The following is a 21,939-nucleotide window of genomic DNA, read 5'->3' on the forward strand; positions in this document are numbered from 1 at the left end:
AACGCTAGCAGGATCCTGCAAGGAGGGGCAGGGGTCTGACCTCCTTACATTCTCCGTGCTTTCAACTCCGTTGTTTCAAAACTACTGTCTACGTCAAGGAATTGCTTACTTATTTAATGCTGCTAAAATCCAGAGGGTGAACCCACACGCTTCAAAATGCTGCCCGGCACCTGCCACGTGGGTCCAGGAGTGCTTCTGGGAGCTCTCCCACCTTGGACCAAAGCAGGAGCACAACTCCGCTGAGCCGAGGGCCCCGCTACCCAGAGGGATTTGTGCACTCTTTGACCCTGCAGCCCCCCCCAACCCGCCCCAGCCGTCTTTCCTCAGGAACCGTGCACTGCTGGGGCTGAGGACGGCGAGGGGATTTTGGGGCCGGGCGAGGCTGTTTAGGTCCATCCCCAGACTTGGAGAAGCCCCTGCTTCCTCGCACCGCCCTGCACCCTCCACGCTCAACCCCCTTCCCCAAGAGCCGGGCTGGCCCCGGCGTCGAAGGGAGGAGACGATCGGCCCGGTCTCGGTGCTCACCCGTCGTGTGTGTCCCCCCACCCCCGGCAGGCAGCCCACCGGGGCAGGCGGCATCTCCCCCGCTCCCACCCCGCGGCTATTGGCCGTCCGCGTCGGACCCGCCTCCGCCTCCGCGGCCGCGCAAGCGCTGCGCGGAACCGCGCCGGGGCGCCGCCGCCGCCGCCGCCGCCGCCGGGAGCGTTCAGCACCGCGGGCTGCGGACAGCGCCCCGCCGCCGCCGCCGCCGCCGCCGGGAGCGTTCAGCACCGCGGGCTGCGGACAGCGCCCCGCCGCCGCCGCCGCCGGCGGCCATGGAGGCCGCGCCGGGCTCGCCGCGGCGGGAGCAGCGGCCCGAGGGGACGCGCCGCGCCTCGCCCAGGTAGGAGCGAGGGTCCCCGACGGGCCACCGGGGGCCGGTGGCGGGGGGCGCGGGGGGCTTCCTTCCCCTCGAGGACGGGGGCAGCCGGTAGCGGTGCCGTGCCCGGTGCGGAGGGGCAGACGGCGGGGTCGGGCCGTGCACGGTGCGGCGGGGCCGAGCCGTGTCCCCGCGGGTGGGAGCTGCCGCCCTGCCGCCACCCCCGGCTCTGTGGGTGCGGAGGTGGCCGGTGCCACCGGTTTGTTGTTTTTTTTTTTTTTTTTTTTGCCGGGGACGGGGGTGCGGAGCTGGGCGCAGCACCCCCGGCCCCGCTGAGGTGTGTCCCGTCCTCCCAGCGAGAGAGCAGGCAAAGCCCCGAGCTGCCTGGCGAGCTGCCCACCCCTCGGTTGTGGGGTTGGGAGACGGGGGCCGGCCGGCCGGCCGGTGCCCACGGTGCTCCTGCACGGGGCCGGGCACGTTGTGCAGAGCCCACCGTGTCGGGGGCGGGGGGGGGGCGACCGCCTGGCTTGGCCTCCCTGGCAGGTTTTTATCCTGCAACATGGTGAGCTCTCCCTTCTGCAGCAACGGGTGAGCTATTGTTGGTGAAGCTCAGCATGTTTCAGACAGGGTCCTCATTGCGCTAGGCTATGGGCAAGCACGGCTCTCGCTCCAAAGATTTTTTCTATAAAGACCTGCAGCCCTCATCTTCTCCCCCCTGCGCCATATGCTCCCTTACCTGGTGTGTTAAACTGGGTTGGCAGCCACAATCATTGTCATTTTCTGGAAAGGTCAACAAGCCCATGATCATGGGCAAGGAGCCATCCCCAAATTTGCAAGCACATTGCCATTTGTTAGACCGGAGGCAACAGACCTTCTGAGCTCTCTGGATTCTGTTTGACCAGAGCATACCCCGAGGTCAGCAGCACACAAATTCCTTCTGAAAGCCAAAGAGTTTCCCTTCTGTCTGGTACAGGATATCCACGCTGAGACATCCCCACCTGCCTGGGGGAGTCAGTGGGGCAGTCATTTCTCTTCGGACAGCTCTGAAGATCTCAGCCACAGGCTGGTGTGCTTTTGGGTCTCGGTGCTCGCTGAGTGACTGTTAGGCAATCCAGCACTGTTTTAAATCTTGGGCATTTGATGGGGTCAGAGCTATCACTGAAGCCCTCTTAGCTTTGCTTGCCTCAGTAACCCTTGCTCATTCAAACAGGTCTTTTGAAACGAATGCTGCAGCCTGTAAGAGTTAAAGTTATAGAGATGAGTTAAGCCATCTGAAACAGGCATATTTTGAATTTCACTCATGCTGCTCACTCAGGAACTAAAATCTATGGCAATGATGTACAAGAGGATAGCGCTCTCACTCCTGAGCATGCGTATACATAAATGCTTCTTTATGCAAGGCTCTTCATATAGCCACTAAAGGGTTAGCCCTGTAGTCCCCATCCTCTGCTCCTCGCCAATGCTCTTTATCATCAATGCTCAATTCATCATCAGAAAAATACAGATGTTTGAAAACACTACCTTCCTTCTAGCCTCTTTCAGTCTGGGGTAGCAAAGTGTTGTTTTCTTTTCCTGTCCCTTTTCATTTAATTTTGTTTCTTTTTTCTTAAAAACAAGGCTTAGCAAACATGATTTTACCAGCACATTTTACACTGCTGGTGTAGATAGAGCAAGCTGCATCCAGACCTATTCTGGCACCAAAGACCAGGTGAGGATCTTGAGCCCTTTGTGTCTGGTTGTATCCCATCACACATACCTGTACCCGCAGCAGCAGTAGCTGCCTGGGGTAAAGGTAAGGCTGTTCAGACGAGTCAATGGAAAGGATTATAAAACTAAACTTTTCTTGGCAGACTACGTGGGAAGCAGAGTTTTGCAGTCTCATTAATTTTTCATGACGATTTAACATACTCGGGAGTCTCATTAACAAAAAGATTGTAGGTCTTCTCAAGGATACTCACTATCCTGCTGCCAGACCAAAAAAGCAAAACAAATAGCAACTACACAAACATTTTTCAGTGCACGAGAATTTGACCCAGCCTAAGGAGGAGATTAATTGCTTATGAGGTGCCTGTCTCTCCCTGTCAGCTAGACAGGGGAGCTAGATAACAAGGTGAGAGTGAAATGCAATGAACCCTTCCCTAATCTCTGGAAAAGGGCACTCTTATCTCCTCATAAAACAAGCAAAGAAGCTCTTTTTTCTCGAGAGCTCCACTGCTGTTTTGCTGGGGCTATGTTCAAAGAGAAAACCTCTATTTAAATTCCATTATAAAAACCCATTCTTAAAAAGTCATTTACAGCTCTCCAGGAAAAAGCCATTAGTCTAGATGGGAGCTGACCTATAGCACATGGTTTTAATTCAGAAAGAATTTATATTTTTTTTTCATTTGGGAAAACTTGTACAGCTGATATGCAAGCAAAACCTTGCTAGAGTAAGAAAAAAAGTGAAAGAAAATAAAACTCGCTTCTTTTTTTATGAATGAGATTTTGCAGTGCTTAATGTCTAATTGAGCAAAGGTTCCAGGGAAAAAGGGCTCTGGTTGTAGTCAAGATACAGACTCTTGCCCTTTCTCGCGCTTGTTTTTATTCCCCCTTGAGATTCTTCTGTCAACAGAAGTTGTAGTTTGACTCAGGCATCAGACAGCTCCATTCACTTGGTAGGTGTTTCCCATCTTTCATATGCAAAGTGCTGCTTTTCTGATCCTCTCCTTAGTATGCAAAGGGTGAGATAATCTTTCTACTAAAAAAAAAGAAGTGCTTATAGAAATGGTCTTGAGGACAAGGGTAGAATTAGCAGACCAATAAAGAAGCCATTCCTTCAAAACTCTAAATATTTTTGGCCCATTTCTCCCTCAGAGACACCTGCGCTCTTCTGCTGCGTGGCTCAGAGGGAAGCAAGACCAGAGATGTGCCAAAGAAATGGAGTGGCTGAGGAAAGGGAAGGTGACCGTATGCTGTCATTTCCTTGCTCCGCAAACCTTCCTCCGCCTCAGCTCAGCTCTGTGTGCTGGCACAGTGAAGCCGTCCGGAGGGGGAAGGAGTTGGGGGCAGGCAGCCAACACAGCATGCTTCCAGCAAACCCTCTTGCTGGGGCTTTGATGCTCAGGCTGGTGGGGAGGTGAGCAGCTAAAGCCATGTCCTGCTGACACCTTCTGCGGGGCAGTGTCCGAGCTTCTTAGCGGGACGCTGGTCTTTGGGAGGAGGGAAATAGCCCACCATAGCATTCAGCCCTTGGCTCCTGCCGCAGACTCTGCAGTGCCTACCACTGCTCCGCATCCCAGCAGAGGTGGAATGGCAGAAAGCCATCTCCTTAGAAGTCTTGACCTTATCTTGCGTGTTTTCTTGTGGGAAGAAGCTTCTGTCCTTTTGCTGGTTCCCCCACATAAAGTAGGCTGCCTGTGCCCTGGTACTTGTCTCAGAAAAGCATTGCTGTGCTCAAAGTGACTTGAGCAGTTTCATAAATTGGATTATTATACTGTCTAGACATCTCAAGGGAAGAGATGGGGAAGGAAATAGTGTGAGAAATGCAACTCATTGCTGTGGGTAACAGGAGCAGTTAACTCCAGTTTCTCCTTGCCCTGCACCTCCTCATTCTCTCTTTTCCCAGCATCTCTTTGGTTGCATCCAGCTGAGCTTGAAGAAGAAAATGGCGGCTGTTGGGCTGCCTCTGTAGGCTTTTCTGCGGCTGAGACACCCTTTCTGCCCACTCAATCCCAAAGATGTCAAATATCTGACATGGCCCAGACTGGGAAGGAACGTTAAAAAAAAAGTTTCTCTTCCCCTGATGTTAGTCTTTGCTAGTGTCAGCGTGGCAAGCAGAGTCCAGTGCGGTGCTCTGCCCACCTCTTCTCCTGCCTGACAGTAAACAGGTATCAGAAACTCCCCCACAACCATTTTTCTAGCATAGTTCAGGGTCCTGTGGGCCCAGAAAAGTAATAGCGACATGGTTGCAGGCAAAGAAGGACCAGTCTACATCTCTGGTGCAGACCTCAGCATATCAAACGTTAAGCCCGCCAGCACTATGGCTAATTGGGAGTGTAGCAAGACTCAAATTCTGCAGAACTGCCAGCAGTGTTTATCCAAATCGATCATTATTTGCGAGCTCCAGGTTTCCCTGGAGATTTTGGATAACCAAGGTCACATCGTGATGGAGTTGGAGAGAAACGAGCATAAGGCAACTCATATCCAGAGGGTGATTGACAGAACTGTAATTGTTTAGTCTGAAAAGGAGATAATGAAGAAGAGTCACGAGTGAATGATTTGAACTAGCCAAAGTTATTCTAAAATATGAAGTCACTGAGCAGGCAGAGGATTAAGTTAAGAGACTACATGCGGGGAAAACAGAACTTCACGGTGTTTCGCAGCAATGATGGTAAACAAGAAGAATGGGCTTTCATGTGAAATATTAGAATCAAATGTATTAACGTATGTGCATAAAAACTGGATGCAATCTGTGATATCCAAGAGTTTGTCATCTGCTTTCCCCACCAGGAGGTTTTGTAGCTGAGGGGGTTTTGGAGGAGGAATTTTTCATTGCATGTTTCCTGCATCTCCCTGATCATCTTCAAAGTGTTTTTTCTGAAAGCCTTTTTGTTCTGTCCAGTGTTACATAGTCACCGTCAGATGAGGCAGATATGGCAGAACAGCCATCAGACTAATTTAGTTATGAAAAGCCTCCGGTCCCAATCTCCTATGCAGATCCAGCAGTTTAAACAAAAAAGAATTTTGTTTTTGACCAGGTGTGGGAATACTGAAACCACAAACTCTTAGTGCAGCAGTGTCTCTGCGAATTACTATGCATTGTAGGAAACCATCGCCTATTTAAAGTTCACAAAATTAGGAAAAACAACAGGATCAAGGTAGAGGGAAAATAGTAACTTAGAGGCATCAAAAAGGGAGTGAGAAAAGCTCTTGCCAAAGCATAACACTACCACAATCGCAGCACTCTGATGAAAATTCCCTGACCCAGGACAACTCGTACAAAACTACAAGCCTCAAATAAGATGCAGTCACTGGACACCTGGGAGGAGTGAGATGAATTACACTCTAAGCTTGAGAGAGTGGATTGAGGGACTCTCCAGGTCAGCTCTCCCAGACAAACTCTGCCCCTGCAGCTTGCCAGAGCTGTAGGGTATGTGGTGGTTAGCATCTCCCAGTCAGGTTGGTTCTATAATTAGCATAGATGGGCAATGACTAATTAAAGATGTCATTTTATACGTTGACTACCACAGACTGTGATCTTTCTTCCATCTCTCTGCGGTGCACCTGCCCTGTGCTGCAGCAGTACGGCTGAACCTGAATCCCTCCCGGTGCAGGGATGACTCTGATGAGGCTGTAGCAAGTCCAGACAAGACTTTAGATTACATCTCATGAACAGCTTTGCTGGCATGTGATTTATAATCTCATGTATCACATTCATATACACCAATGACAAATTTGTAGTCTTCTGTTGTAACCTACCTTTATATAGAGCTATAACACAAATCACGCACTTGAAAGTCTGGGTAATCCTGCCACTAATCCATCTGTGACAGGACAGCAAGGAGTTCATGCAACGTGCTTGATATTATTTCCTTTGACAAATTCTGTGGGTGAATGGGGTATCATTGTCACAATCTGTTCAGGAGCTCCTGCTTTGGCCAACAGCACTTGCTCTTGCTACATTGAACTAGCTCCAGTCTTACTAGTACTTTGGGTTGCAGAGCAGAGGCAACCAAGCACTGGAACTGCTGGGGAAAACCTGTCAAGCTTATCTCAATGAGGTGTGCACACATCTGTCTGCTGGTTTTCTGGCACCTGCTTCAGTGCAAACTTTGACTTCTTTCTAGCCACTTTGTATCTCTGTTGTCATAGGAAATGTTAATGGTCTCACAGATTCTGTCTGACGTTGCTCTCTTTGGGTGTATGGCCTCTTCCAAAGATGCAAAGAAGTTCACTTACACAGACACTGGTATTTGCAGACTATTTTAATATCATTTTGCTATTTCTTTTCCCCTTCCTTGGCCACTACCAAAAATATTCAGCAAAGGAATTTGACAATGCAAAGTAAAATCCCCCATATAGTTCCCCCCTCCTGCGTGGCCTGAGCTTCAGAAAATCTACATTTGAACGTCAGTTATTGCTTCTGAAGTCTGTGTCATGGTAACGAGCACCCCTGAACATGCCATCCATGTCTGTAACTATGCTGTAGCTGTCTTCTGGCTTAAAAACTAAAATTAGCATTGGATTGTGTCTAATCAGTCAAGATTTCTTTGTTACTAGCCCCTGGACTGGTACATTGTGGAAGTAAAGCAGAGTGCAATGTCTGTGCCACGAGTCCCTGTACCAGCAATGGTATAACTGCTACCACAAACATTACTCCATTGTAATGATTTTAATGAAATAAGTCCATTTTCTACAATCATGAAATATAGTTTCTCAGTGTTGACAAACTCAGTTGATGTTGGAAAGTACACAGCACAAGATGCCAAGGCAACTATATCCTTCTTTCTGGAAAAAAATACCGATTTTCAAGCAATACTGAGCTAATAGTATTCTTCAAAACCCTTTTGTCATTGATAGTATCATGCCATTTAACTTTGGGTGCAATTCCAGAGACTTGTAATTGCTAAAATTCTGTCTTTTTCCATTGCTGTCTGAAAAAGAAATGAGAGGGACTCTGCAAATTTTCAAAAATACTCCCTTCTCAAATATTCTGCCTTCATTTTTTCCCACATCGCATCAGGTGCCTCAGGCTAAAGTTCATGTCATCTAGTCTTGCTCCAGCACTCATAATTCTTCAATGATTTGAGATATTTTGTGACTCTAGCTGGCCTGAATCATTCGTCGTCCTTAATCCTCAATGCCAGACACTCAGGCAAGACACATAAGTCAGCTGTAGACACCACGGCATGTGCTCGGAACAAGGACCAGAGACTACTGGTGTTTCCATATTGTGCTCTCTTTTTGAGCTCCAGGTTGCACAGTGCTGCTGAAACTCCAACACCTGGACCAGCTGCGTCTCTTGAGACAGCAATTCCTAAGGCATTTTTGGGGTCACTGTGACCTCAGTCTATTGTATGTGAAGGGTTTTTCAGTGTCACGCAGACTAACTAGTCCCTCAATGTATTACTCAAACTTTTTCCAAGCTAGCAAAATCTCTCAGGTTCCATAAATCAAGAACTGTAGGAATGAAATAATTTTTAAATTCCTTGGAGAGAAGAAAGCATATCCTGCAGAGACCTCATTACTTGGGAACTGAAGTCTGCAAATGTTTTGTGTCAGTAAATTGAGCAGTCAGAGGAAAGTGAAGCTTCAAAAGGTCTTGAGAGATCCTAGTCCATCCCCTTCCTACATACCAAGACCAATAATATCTCTTGCTGTCATATTTGGGAGATATATGTCTAAAATGTTCCTGAAGAGCCCAGTGGAGAGTCTGCAGGACATGGGAGCCATTAGGGCATGGGCCAGGCTGGAGGCTGAAGCCCCTTTTACACCATCACAGCCATCAGGTTCACTGTTCATTTTGTTCAGTGCCAGGGGTGATTCACTCTCCTACTCTCCCAACGTGGAGCAGAGCCAATCCTTCTGCAGAGCAATCAAACAAATTCACCTTCCCAAGAAGCACAGATAATTGATTGTCTTCTGCACATGCAGTCTCCTTTGGCTTCCATTTCCCCAGGTGTCTGGAGTCACTCTGAGGTCCTGAGTTAGGACCCTGCCATTATCACCAGCCAGTGTGTTCTGCCCCCTCCACAGTGAAATATCTTGGAGAATTGTTTGAGGGGATGTTACTCAATTTTTTCAAAATTTTGGAGCAACACACACAAAGACGTGATGGATTCTCCATCAGTTGGAATCCCCGAGTGAGTCATGGATGTCTTTATAAAAAGCATAATCCAGCTCAGCCCCAAGACTGGCTCTTGGTACAGCAAACAGTGGGTGAAGTTTTACATCCTGTGTTACGTGGGAGGCCTGTGAGAGTCTCCAGTTTGCAGGATGCGATTCCCCTGAGTAGCCTTTCTACTGCTCTGCTGTTTTACCGTACCTTTATTTTCTCTCACAGAGAAAAACAAAATGCAGGACCTTGCCAGACATGTCTTGCCATGCCAGAGATTGGGAACACCGAGACCAGCTACAGTGGCACTTCCTGGGAAAGAATCTGCCCGGTCCATCACTGCCCCATTCCTGCATCCCCCAGGCTGGGAGGAGACCACCTGCCCTCCTCCAGCCACACGCTTGGGCCAGTCTCCACCCAGTCCAACGGCCAGGTGCCATCGAGCTCCCAGGACTTGCAGCAGCATCACCTGTACTACCCCTGCAACCAGCAGGATCCCCGAGGCAGCTACGGCCTGCCCCCACTCCCTGGGCACGGCGAGAGGCCCATGTTGTGTTCCCACCTTTCCAGTGGTGATCCCGCACCAGCTTCTCACCACGAGACCTCGGAAATCCCCTGGAAACAGTGGTCCCCTGGGCAGCGACGGCCAGTGCAGCATCACATTGTAACAGTCAGGTAAGAGGCACATGGAGAGCAGCTCAGGGGCTTTCAAAAAGCATCTCCGGAACTTTGTGGTGGGAGGCAGGAGGGGATGAGAAGGGTCTGAGTGGGGATGCATGAAACATGGGTTTGCTCTTCAGTTTGGGGCAGCGGCTGCCCCAAAATGCACGGTGGGATCCAGTCTGCTCTCTCCCCCTCTGTGGAGGGTGTACAGAGAGCTGCCATTCCCACACCAGGGAGAGGCAGGATTTGCTTCTCAAGGTGACTCATTGGATAAAGCCAAGGTCACTCAGTTGCTCCTAGATCATGCAGCTGTGATTATGCCCATCTTCTATGATCTTTGCATTTTCTCCTTTTGCACTGCAAGACATCCAGCTGGCTAATCCTTTATCTTGGCAGAGTTTCTCAGTGATAAGAGCAGAGTTAATTTCTTTTTCTGCCCCCACCGAAGCTGCTGCCTGTGCTGGAAGGGTGAGGCAGCAGAGGGTAAGCACTGGCTACAGCTAAGCAGTGAGAAATACAAAAGTGGGGAATATTATTTGGTTTTCCAGGTTGGGCAGCAACAAGGGCGTAAATTCTGTATCATCCATGACAGAATCAGGCAAACTCCATTTGTGTGCAGAGGACTCCAGTGACTTGCTTGGGTGGTGGATGTTTCTTGGGCAGCACTGTAAGGATGCATACAGGATGGGCATTCCCAACAGCCTGAGCTACAGCCTCTGCTCCTTCCAGCCAGCATCATCCGTCCTCGCTGCCTGTGCCTTTTGGAGTGCACTGTTGGCACTATAGACCATGATCCATCCCTGTGCTACCACAGCAGTAGTGACCAAAGTCCAATAAAAGATGGCACAGGATTCCTTCCTTGCCTTTGCAGAGCGGTGCGGGGTTAGGCACAAAAGCCCTTTATGGTCTCATTTGCTAGCCACTAACAGAGGATTTAATTTGCTTGTGTTTGCAGTGTAGAGCAATTGCAGTCAAGAGGAGTGGAGCCTGGATCCTTTTTAGCTCATACGCTATCAACAAAATTGTCAGCTACATTCTCTGTAACAGGTTATTTAAGTAGGAAACACAGCTGGATTGCAAATCCCTGGCAGAATGTGCAGCACTAGCAGACAGAAAAGTGATAACAGAATAATGCTAGAATGGGGTTTTTAATCCAAGCAAATCTGCTTGAGAAGCTATTGTGAGAGAATTAGCACAGGATGGGCAGTGTGCTGCCAGAAAGAGACCTCTCTTTAATAATCTGGTAAGGATTTTTCTTTGCTCCTCTCTCTCCCAAATCTACAGAGCATTAGTGTGATGAGGAAAACACAATATAATTTATTACACGTGCCACTGAGAGTGACTCTTCCATGGCGAACTCTCCTCCATTGCTTTTTCATTTCTTCCATTCATAACAACCTGCCAGGAAGGATGAGCTGCCACAAGGTCATCAGTTGGCTGTCCAGGATGGAGCAGGGCCATCTGCCCCACGCAGATGTCAGAGTGCAGCAGGACCTTCTCCCAGTTTAAGCCAAGAGCGTAGGAGGAGGGCGACGGGAGGAGGGAGCACTCGCTGAGCTTAGCCTGGCATGGCTGCGGAGAGAGGAGGAAGCCACAGCTGGGAGCAGTTCGCTGGAAGGTGCATTGCAACCCAAGGCCATGCCGGCCTGGGGCATATTTTAAGGGGACATTTCAGTGGAAATGGAGAGCAGAATGAAAGATCCCTTGGATATGGTGACCCACTGAGGTGCAGCTTTTCTGTTAAGATGTCAGTGGAAAGCTTGCCCTCAGGGATTCATTAAGTAACCTTGGATCCCCTGGGGAAGGCTTCTTTATTTTGTTCCGCAGAGCCCTACAAGTAGGAATAACAAATGCTGCTCTGTGAAGGAAACCCTGGTAAAATGTTTTGAGCAGCTCCACTGGCCTTCTGCTCCTCTAGTCTGGACAAACACTGTCTTTGGAAGGGCCCAGGAAACAAATGAGAGCCACCTTTTCAGAAAATCCTTGCTGAGCTAAATGGGAAATAAAAACTGTCTATAGGCATTGCTAGCCCAATTCACGAAAGTTAATAAAGAGGTATGCTTTTGTCAAGAAACAATTTAAAAATTCAGTAGGCAAGCCCTTAAAACAGGTTTTCATGGATAAGAGTTGCAGTGTGATTTCTATGGGATTACATTGCTAATGACCATTACTTTCTATGGGGCTTTCTTCGAGGGGCAAAAATGCGGCGTGACTACATGTCTTCCCATCCTGTTTGGTTAAAATGCCAACGGGAGAGGAAAAGACTCTGTTATTCATTAAACTAATTCCTGTAGTGCCAGTATTCTTGCAGCAATGGCTCTGCTTGGTGCTTTACAGCCCCTGAAGGGGTTAACTTGCTCATTAACAGCCCAGCACTGTGCTTCGTAGGAAAATAATAAATGAACGCATCTTTTTTTCTTTTTTCTGTCTGCAGACATGACAAAGCTTTCAGGATGCCAAAAAGGTATGTTTAATATCAAAAGCTTCCTGTCCTTCTACCCCATTATCATTGCTCTCCTACCCTGCTATTAGGAAATGCAGAGTATTATTGCTGGTGACATCCCCAGCAGGCCCAGCTTCAGAGGCAAGGTCAGCGCTCCCCGCACAGGGCTTCCCATCTGCTTGGAAAAATCTCAATTTCCTTGTGAGATCAATTTAGCCTGCATTAATGAATAGCAACGCTGTCTTGGTAGCTGTTCTTGGGGCAGGTGGCTGGCTCTAGTCCATACAATAGCTTTTTATATATATATAAAATAATCTTATATGTATGTGTGTGTATGTATATGTGTGTATATATATATAGGATTAATCCAGCTTGGCCCACCAGATGAGCAATCAGGACGATAGCCCATCCATGACATCTTTTCAAAAGACAGAGGATTTTTAATACATTTCTCAAAATTAAAATAATTTGATTGCTTTCAACTTCTGTTTAAAAGCTGATTTTTGTAAACTATTTTTTCTGGAAGGTTTGGGTGAATATCTTCCATCATCAGATACTGCAGCTGATTCTTTTTTTTTTCTGGTAATTGGGCACAGAATCACCCAAACCAGCCTCTAGAAATTGGGTACTCTAATGCGTAAAGGGCAATTTTTGTTCATTTTCACAGCGAAGCCTTCATCTATGAAAACAAACTTGGTAAGGCAGTCTTAAATTGAAAAAAATACCAGGCTTAACCAAAAGTCATGTGAAAAGCTGTTTGAAGGGCTTATGCTGATTTCTGATGATGAGAAATAGCTGCATTATTTGACTCAGTGAAGTTGGAGGCAAGAGAAGCAAAAGAGCAGGCAAGCAGGAACATTACACCTCGAGGCTGATATGCACCGGCACAGCCACTCTAAAGTTCATAAATATTTTACTTCCTCATAAAGCTCAAATATTTGTCAACTATTTTTGAACAAAGAATTTCTTATATTTCAGAAATACATCAGAATACAGAAGAAATACCTAGAACCTGCCAAACCAGAACAGGAACCCATTCCAATATCTTATCTCTTAACAGATATTTTTGAGGAAGTCAAAAATCTTGAGGCAGTAAACCCTGCACTGATAAAAAACTGTGGGATATTAACTTTGACAGATCATCCTATAGGAGACACAGTTTGTCCCAAAAGAAAAACAGACCTTGGATGGAAAATTTTAGACCAGCTCTTAAGAACAAAAGTAACTGGCAAAAATACTTTGGGCCAGAGTAAGCTGCTTCTCTGGAAGGGTTTTGTTCTTACAGAAATGTCATTAAGAATGTGTGTGCCACCATACCACACTGATACGTATTCCAGGCATAGCCCTGGCCTGGGGGCTTGTAGGTGTTCTCCAAACCCTGAAGGAAAACCACTGTGCTGCATTTGCAGATGCTCGTTGTAGGTTCAGTGTTTGGTTTTGAGGCTGGTATCAGGGTGACATTCACTCATCCTGTGGATGCAGAAGCCACTTGTCCACTCCGTGAATGCTGCTGGCAATCCTAACTTTGGTTACACGTCAGATCGGTGGTTTCCATCCTTTTTTGCTGTGCAGATGTCCGTACGTTTTCCAAAAGTAAGGGAGGCCCCTATATAGTGAGTGAATTTAGACCAATGACAATGGACTTGCTTGAGTTAGTTATCTTTAGGGGACTTGTCAGAATAGCCCAAAGACTTCTTAGGGTCCACAGGCTGAAAATCTGCAGGCCAAACTGTTAGGCAGCTACTAGGTTAGATTGCCCAATGGTGGGGGGGGGGGGGGGGAAGGAAGAAGCTCTTTTTAAATGCAATCTTTTAAGTTGAATATTTAAAGCTTCATGTTGCCTTAGGATGCAAGAGTCTGGTTTTTATTATTTCTGATTGAAAAAGCAGGAAAATGTAGGGAGGCAAAATGTAATTACCCGAGTTAATTAGAATTGCCTGCAAACATCCAGTTGGAGGTATAATATGTTCATTAATAGCTGTACTAGAGCCTCTAGGCTTTTCAATAAATAAATGCTCAAACCAGAAAGCCCTAATTCTTTTACTTCCTTTTACTAACACTACATTGGTTCAACAGCAGGTTTCGTGCTAAGAGCAGAAGTGCCTTAACAGCTGCATTTTTTCTTCTCCTGTTGATTCCAGTTATTCTCAAATGATTGCGGAGTGGCCCATAGCCATCCTGGTGCTGTGTTCAGTGACGGCTGTGGTTTGCACTGTAGCTGGCCTGCTTGTTGGAAATTTGCCTGACTTTTCAGAACCCTTAATGGTGAGTCCCTACAGATGATATGTCAACATGAACATAAGGAAAAGCCAAGGGCCAACCAGTGATATATTCTTTCTGCCATATAAAATGAGCCTTTACTTCCTTCCTTCTCTGCTGATAGAGGCAGCAAGGCAGGACAGTAAATCAAGGAGGACATTAAAGCCACTAGAAAAAATGACCATGTTTATCAGTGACCTGCTGTCCTTAACCCACATCTTCACAGCATGCAACCAAAGCAAGATTCCTTCAGAATGAACATGTGTCAGAGTAATGCACAGTATTTGCTGTTTCTTTGACACCATAGAAAGAGCACAGCCTGTGCCAGTGGCAGCCACCAGCCCATCTCTCAGCAATGCTGTGGACTTGCACTAGTGCCCTCACCCTGGTGTGGAGACACTGCCAGAACAAATCGGGATTGCTGCTTTTGCTCCCCTTCCACTGCTGGAAGGCTGGGGTTGCCCGAAAGGACTAGCTAGGCTGGGTGGAGATTGAATGGAGGATCTGGCTTTGGCTCCTACAGCCTGCATGCAAGGCTCTTGAAATGGAGAGACGGCCCCGTTCTGAGCACTGCTGCACAGGGTCCCATTTTCCGTGCAGGATCCCACATTTTCTAGTCATCCCTGTCTTGCGTTAAGGAAGAATCCTGAGAAAATAAGAATAGACTAGAGTTTGTCCAGGAAGAGGAAAATTACTCCCATTTCTGTAAGTGACTATTTTATTGGAAGAGGAGGAGAAGAGTCTGATGAGATCAGGGAGAGAGAATTGTAGCTATCCTTGCCCAAAAAGGAAAGGAAAAGAGAAATATTTTGTTCTGTCAGCTCTGGGATGCAGTATTTCCAGGGAAAATTCAATTTCTGTATCTCTCCAAGATGCAGTAATAATGTCATTATAGTTTCTGTGTCTAGGAGGAGGATTAAGGAAAGCTAAGCTAAACTAAAATGCAAGCTGATGACAAAGGCCTTTTGCTTGGCTGCAGGGTTTCGAGCCACGAGATACTGACATTGGCAGAAAGCTCGTTGTGTGGAGGAACGTAGAGAGCCATACAGGCTACAAGAAGACCTTTTCCCTTTCTCCCTATGCTGAGAAGAAAAGGTATCTGAGTTTGGTTTGGGGGAGTTGAGGAAGATGTTGGCTCTAAAGTTATAGATTCAACGTTCCAAGATGTCTATGTGAATTACAACATATATGCTATGCTTAAAAATGACCAAGGCACTGGAGAGTTTAAAGTCTGTCTGCCTGCAATGGACTTGGGCTCCATATTCTGGAAACCAGGAATTAGGCTCTAAACTCTTCATGTGTTTACTTACTGTTTACCTTTAAGAGACTGCAGAGGCGATTCAGCATGTCTGCACAAGGGGATGCAGTTTCTCACTTAGTCTTATCAAGATCCCTATAAAGGGGCACAGTCAACCCAACATCGAAAAGCTGTCATCCAAGCAATGCTCTTTCGAGACTATGACTTGAAGAGATGACTCTTATTGCTGCAGCAGTGTTGTGTGTGGCACCAGAGCCTTGTCAGTGAATGTAACTCGTAGCCAGATGATCTCTAGTTACAACAATAATCTGATCTCTTGCTAGCTATGATGACATTGGCATTAGCAGAGGACAGAAAGCTGCTCAGGGAGAACAAGAAGCGAGGACACGGAGAATGGTGGAACAAATCTACGGAGCAGATGGTTTCTTTTGTGGTCCCCCAGGTGAGTGAAATCTCGATGGGGTAGTAAGTAGTACACACCCAGACCTGAACAGCATACAGAATTGTCAAGGTGGTTTAGGTCACAGGGAAATGTTCTGAAAGTGATCTAAGAAAGCAGTGTATACAATACCACCCTGTAAAAGCTATGCCACCTTTCAGGTGGTGATCTTCCAGCACTTCATAACTGAGTGGTTAGAAAAGGCTTGTTCTGAAATTCTGAAGAAGAGCTGTTTCTCCTTCTTAACTTTTTGCCATACATCTTTTTTTCCCTTTAGAAATATGCCTTAAAAGCACCAGTAAAAGGACTAATGCTTTCCCCATTTACCCATATCAAAAGTGAATACTCTGAAAAAATGGCATGTGCCCCACTCCCCCTCTGTTCCCACTCCCTCCCTGTTCCTTCTTGAAAAATGTAAGTGGCAGTAAAAGCTGGAGAGAAAAAAGAGGAAAACTCCAGGACACCCAAAGTTTGTCCCAAAATGGACACTAGTAAGTAGAAGAAAGAGGAACAGCATGCAGACGTTTTTACTCCCTTCCCTGCCTCTACTCCACCTCTGAAACCAGTCAAACACCAAACCCTGCAGGTCCTTGGGAGTTTCTGGTTGAACTCAAGCTCCTTACTTGTAACAGGGGTGCAGAACCAGATGCCAGCAGTCACTAAAAGCATGCTGACAGCACAGAGAGTGTATTTTGAAAATGCCCCAACACTGCTCTCCTGCTGCTGACAGATGGGCGAGGAGCAGAGGTCAGATCACACAAGGCAGATGCTACCACTCACTACAAGCTACTGTCTTTGTGACCTGTTTCCCTTCAGGGAGTCCTCCATAGCAGTCGTATAGACAGCAATAAATATATTTTATTCTTTTTTTCTATGCACAGAGATTCTACTCCAAACAGCCTGGCTGATTCATCTTCATTACCTAATCCTTTTTTTTTTTTTTTTTTTTTTTATTTCAGAAAAGAGCTATTCCCAGCTGGTATTTATGTCCACAACTGCTGGGAGCTTATGGAACTTGCAAGCTATTCAGTCCATGTGTCAAATTGAACAAGACAAGGTTAGTAATGTCAGGAAGAACATATATACATGCTGTCTCTTTTCTGACTGCCGCAATCTTTAATCTCTAGCTGAAAGGAAGCCAGACAAAAATAACATAAGCTATAGAACAGGTTTCAGCCTAGAGGACTCCAAAGCATTCTACCTACTTAGCAATACAGAGATGATTCCACCTGTCACTAAAGTCCAGCTGCAAAGTAGCAGCTGCCATTAAACAAGAATAAATGGACACTGAACAAGAGCTTGGTCCAGAAACCAAAGGTGTCCATCAGAAGCAGCTGAGAATTTTGGGCAGCAGAACCTAATTACTGAAATGGAGCTATCATCTTGGAGACTGTGACAGTAAGTCTTGCAAGTGGGAAGTTTAATTGGGAAGTTTAATTGGATTAGCTGTGTTTGCCATAGGATCCAAATTTTCAAATCGGAGGTTATAAAATATAAATAATGGACAGGTTTTAATTTTTGCAAAAGGCTAGCATGTTTCAATAGCTCTAGTATCTGCAATTTGCCATTGGGAGGATGGCAAGTGATGGTTTATACACCTGGAGGGGAGGATTACTGCAAGGAGGAAGGAACGCTATGGGGCTGCAAGATGAAGCGTGCAGAGAGGGTCTGACATGATGCTCCCTCATCTGTTTTTCAGATACGCTCACATGTTCATTTTAGAGACCTCTGCCAACGTACTGAAGCTAACGAATGCTGCCCAAGCTGGTCTCTGGGGAACTACATTGCTGTCCTGTACAACAGGTCTTCGTGTTTGGAGATAACCCAAGGAGACATCTCCCATACCCTGGCTCTCCTTCGTGCCTGTGCTCCAGACTACCATAAAGGTATCCTCACTCCATCTTGCATAGGTCCTGAGACCGTGAGACAGAAACACTCTCAGTGTGCCCAAGTCCCAGAAAAATGTACCCGCTTCAATGCCATTTATCAGCTTCTTCACTTCTTGGTCGACAGAGACTTTCTTAGTCCCCAGACGATTGAGTACCAAGTGCCATCTCTCAAATACAGCCTGCTGTTTTTGCCTACAAGGAAAGGTGCATCTATGATGGGGATCTACTTAGACAATCTGGAATCCTGGGATCTCTTTGATAACTATACATCTATCACTGGAATGGACCTGGGCCTTAAACAAAAACTATTCCAGCACTATCTTTTACTGGATACTAAGTATCCAGTCCTGGCAATATTAGCTATTTTTCTAAGCATTTCTTTTTATTTATGCTCAGTCTTTATTACCGTAATGGTCCTGCTCGCCGTTGTCAGTTCTTTAATGATCTCCTACTTCTTGTACAAGGTGGCCTTCAGATTCACCTATTTCCCTTTTGTAAACCTGACAGCAGTCGTCATTCTCAGCAGCATTTGTGCCAACCACACCTTTGTCTTCTTCGACCTCTGGAACATCAGCAAGAACCAGAACCCTTCCGCTGGGCTTTCTCAGTGGGTGAGTCAAACCATGCACCATTTTGCGTATCTCATGCTGGCATCTTGCTTCACAACAGGTGCTGCTTTCTATGCCAGCTACATCAGCAATATAATAGCCATCCGCTGCTTTGCTATTTACATGGGCACCTCTGTGCTGGTGAATCTGGTATTCATGATGACTTGGCTTCCTTCTTCGGCTGTGCTGTATGAGCGCTACATAGCAACGACCTGCATTTACAAGCCAGAAGACTACTGGAACAACACTGGCCATAAGAGAGTCGCTCTCTCCCTCCATTACATCCTCAGGGGTCTCCAGAACACGCTGTCTGAAACCTCCAAGCTACTATTTGAAAAACTTCTGCCTTGTGGGGTCATCAAGTTTCGGTACATCTGGATCTGCTGGTTTGCTGCCTTAGCGATAGGAGGTGCCTACATTTCCTGTTCCAACCCAAAACTCAAACTCCCAACTCTTGAGACGTCATCTGTCCAGGTGTTTAGACTGAGCCACCCCTTTGAGAGGTACGATTCTGAGTACTGCCACCAGTTCATGTTTGAGAGGCTGGAGCATGGAGAAGGGCAGCGTATGCCTGTCACGATAGTCTGGGGCATTCTGCCTGTGGATAATGGGGACCATTTCAATCCAAAAAGCAATGGCACCCTAGTGACAGACGTCACCTTCACAATCCAAAACCCTGATGCCCAGAAATGGCTCCTCGAATTCTGCCAAAAAGTGAAGAACAAAACTTTCTATTACCCTGACACAGAGCAGAAATCTACTGTGTGCTTCATGGAGGAGTTCCTCAGGTGGATCGACAGTCGCCAGTGCTCCCAGCGAGACCACAGCTTCAACCTTTGCTGTAACCAGTTCTCTTTCCCTTATGGAAGTGAAGTCTTCCTACACTGCATCAAAATGATGCTCCTGGAGCAAGGCAGGGAAGGGGCAGAAATGTATGATCTGGGCCTCAGGTTTGATGGGGAGGGAAATATCGCTGCCTTAGTGCTGCAGTTTCAAACTATTTATCACTACAGCTTCAACTACAGCAAAGCCAAACAATTCTATGAGGAAATCAACCTCTGGGTAACAGAGGAAATGAAAACTGCCCCCGTGGGGCTTCAGAATGGATGGTTTACCAGTAAACTAGAGCTATACAACCTCCAGCACAGTCTCAGCACAGAAACGATGGTGGTCATGGGGCTCTCCATAGCCATTTCCTTCGTGGTGCTGCTGCTCACTACCTGGAATGTTCTCCTTAGTGTTTTCTCTGTTACTGCCATCGCGGGCACTGTCCTGGTAACTGTTGGCCTTTTGGTCCTCTTGGAGTGGCAGCTCAATGCAGTGGAGTCTCTCTTCATTTCAGCTGCAGTAGGTCTCTCCGTTGACTTTACCGTCAACTACTGCATCTCCTATCATCTGTGCCCCCATTCCGACCGCCTGAGCCGAGTGGCCTTTTCCCTGAAGCAGATGAGCTGTGCCACGGCCATGGCAGCTTCTGCTCTCTTCTCTGCAGGTGTCATTATGTTGCCTGCGACGGTCCTGGCATATAGGAAGTTGGGGATATTCATCATGATGATCAAGTGTATCAGCTGTGGGTTTGCCAGCTTCTTCTTCCAGTCACTGTGCTGCTTCTTCGGCCCAGAGAAGAACTGTGGGCAGATCCTTTGGCCTTGTGCCCACACCATGAAAGACTATTCTGATGACTCGGGGCTGAATGGAAGCTTTGCCTGTGGGGGGAGCGAGAAGCAAAGCCGGTTGCGGAAGGTCCAGGAGTCCAATACTGCAAACGAGCAATACGAGCTCCAGCCCTTGTCCAGAAAACTCAGCGACAGTTTTGACAACAGCACTTCCACAAGCAAGCTGTCCAACCGGCCATCAGTGCTCTCTGAAGACACACAAGTTGAAGACAACAGATGCCCCAGGATAGGAATGCACCCCTCCCTTGAAAGAGAGAGACAGAATCTGCAGGAGACCCTTGGAGACCAGCAGGTTGGCCTGTGCCAGTGTCCTGCCTTGCAAACTTCCTCTCCTTACAAGCACAGCAACTCAGAAGCAGAAATTCACAGGGAGAGACTCTGCCGAGATTGTCGATGTCGAAAGTATGGTCTGAAAGCTTGGGATGGGTCTGGGCTGGACCATATCCAGCCGGCTGGCATGAAAGAAGAAGGGCAGCTCAATAAATCACAGTGCTCTAGTGACACCGCCCAGCAGCAGTCGGATTATACCTCAGACAACAGCCATCTCCCTGCTGCTGATGTCTACAAAATTCACAGATGCCTTTGTTCTCTTGGCAGCTCTTTTGACATGCTCAACATCTCCAGTGAGACGTCGATTAGTGATTTTGAGCAAGGCCTAAAGCTTGCTGAATCAGCCAGTTCGTGTCCTGATGTCTTAGAGCTGTCTGATTCGTACAGTCAAACAGAGAGAGGTTACTTGAACGGGAAGAGAGATACCCTGCGGCTGGACCTGAGGGAGACTGTCTTTGATATCTCTCCAGCAGCATCGCAGCAGAACAGCTCTTCATGGAAGAATCGATTTGGATTAGGGAGCGACGGTCCAGTTGTGTTACCGAACAGCCAACCAGACATGCCTGATGTTTGGATCAAACGATCTAGCGCACAAAGTTCTGGTTATAACAGTTGAAACCTTGCAGAAAACAAAACTGTACTGCTAGGGAAAGGGGAAGTCGAAATCTCCTTGGAACTGTAAATATCAATCTTTTCCTCCCACCTCTCCTAGAGCTGAGACTATTTCTTAGTGTTTCAGCTGTGCAAATACCTGTGGTTTCACAGAACCAGCAAATCTGATGCTAGTGAGAGGATGCGAGATCAGTCTTGATGGAGTACAAGCCCTTTGACCTTCCAGTGTCTGGTGCCATATTCACAGCTGTACTGCAAAACTCACCGAGTAAACCTGTTTTGTCATTTCGTACAAGGTGATTAGGTTTTGTTTTGTTGTCAAGGTCACATAGGAGAGAAATACGAAGTTGAATCTCCCCAGATATTTAACAACAGAGAAAGAGAGCTCATGAAAAAAAAAAAAAAATCCAAAACCCAAACCCGCAACTGAAAATCTAGATATCAAGTGAAAAGTGTATTGTTAATAAAAAAAGAAAGTCTTTCATTTTCTACTGAATCAGAAACTGCTTTATGTGAAGTCCAGGTTCACTGATCCCATCAAAATAGTTCAGATATTATAAAAAATATTTCATCGACACTTCTAGAGTTGATACAGTCTCTTACTGATCATGGAGCAGGCTGCAGAATCCAGCCTAAATCTATTTTCAGTAACAATTTCAGTTTGTTTTATCAGAAGAAATTCTAGTACTGCCAAAGATTTTCCATGTGAGATTTCCCCTTTGAGAAAAGTGTCCTCGTCCCCTCAGTGACTCGGGTGCTTTGTGTGTCGTCTTCATAGCTTGTTTCCACTCAAGGCATTCCCCGCAAACATGTAACTTTTTAAAATTTGCGTATCTGGTGAATCTTGAATTTTACCTTTTTTTTTTTTTTCTCTACGAGAAATAAACAGGAAAACAAACACTTCCTTGCCTTTATCTGTTGAAAAAAACATTCTCTATACAAGTTGATGTAAAATAAATGCTTATGACAAACTTTCCTAAATCTGAGTGATGCTTAATTTTCACCAAGAACACTGTGGTTCATTTTCTTCAAGTACCTAATATATTTTCCAATACAACCAGCAACAGGAAAGCATACATATTAAAAAGGT

The 21,939-nt window shown here is 46.6% G+C and overlaps 1 protein-coding gene across 1 annotated transcript; it reads left to right on the forward strand.

The window, feature by feature from the left end:
- The first annotated feature begins 748 nt into the window (after positions 1–748).
- DISP2 (dispatched RND transporter family member 2) lies at positions 749–21,830 on the forward strand. Its single transcript, XM_052811776.1, has 8 exons — positions 749–883; positions 8,901–9,347; positions 11,770–11,799; positions 13,920–14,043; positions 15,017–15,132; positions 15,619–15,737; positions 16,694–16,791; positions 17,434–21,830. Exons 1-8 carry the CDS (start codon positions 816–818, stop codon positions 20,851–20,853), a joined length of 4,422 nt encoding a protein of 1,473 aa, XP_052667736.1. The 5' UTR covers positions 749–815; the 3' UTR covers positions 20,854–21,830.
- Positions 21,831–21,939: the final 109 nt, after the last annotated feature.

The sequence above is a fragment of the Harpia harpyja genome, chromosome 16 (genome assembly GCF_026419915.1).
Source record: "Harpia harpyja isolate bHarHar1 chromosome 16, bHarHar1 primary haplotype, whole genome shotgun sequence".
NCBI classification, from domain to species: domain Eukaryota; kingdom Metazoa; phylum Chordata; class Aves; order Accipitriformes; family Accipitridae; genus Harpia; species Harpia harpyja.

What these genes read in the sequence shown, in the direction of transcription:
- DISP2 (XM_052811776.1), top strand. Translation starts at nt 816, where the DNA reads ATGGAGGCCGCGCCGGGCTCGCCGCGGCGGGAGCAGCGGCCCGAGGGG. An exon ending in CATCACATTGTAACAGTCAG is followed by an intron (nt 9,348 to 11,769) that starts GTAAGAGGCACA and finishes TTCTGTCTGCAG; the next exon opens with ACATGACAAAGCTTTCAGGA. An exon ending in GTCAAATTGAACAAGACAAG is followed by an intron (nt 16,792 to 17,433) that starts GTTAGTAATGTC and finishes TCTGTTTTTCAG; the next exon opens with ATACGCTCACATGTTCATTT.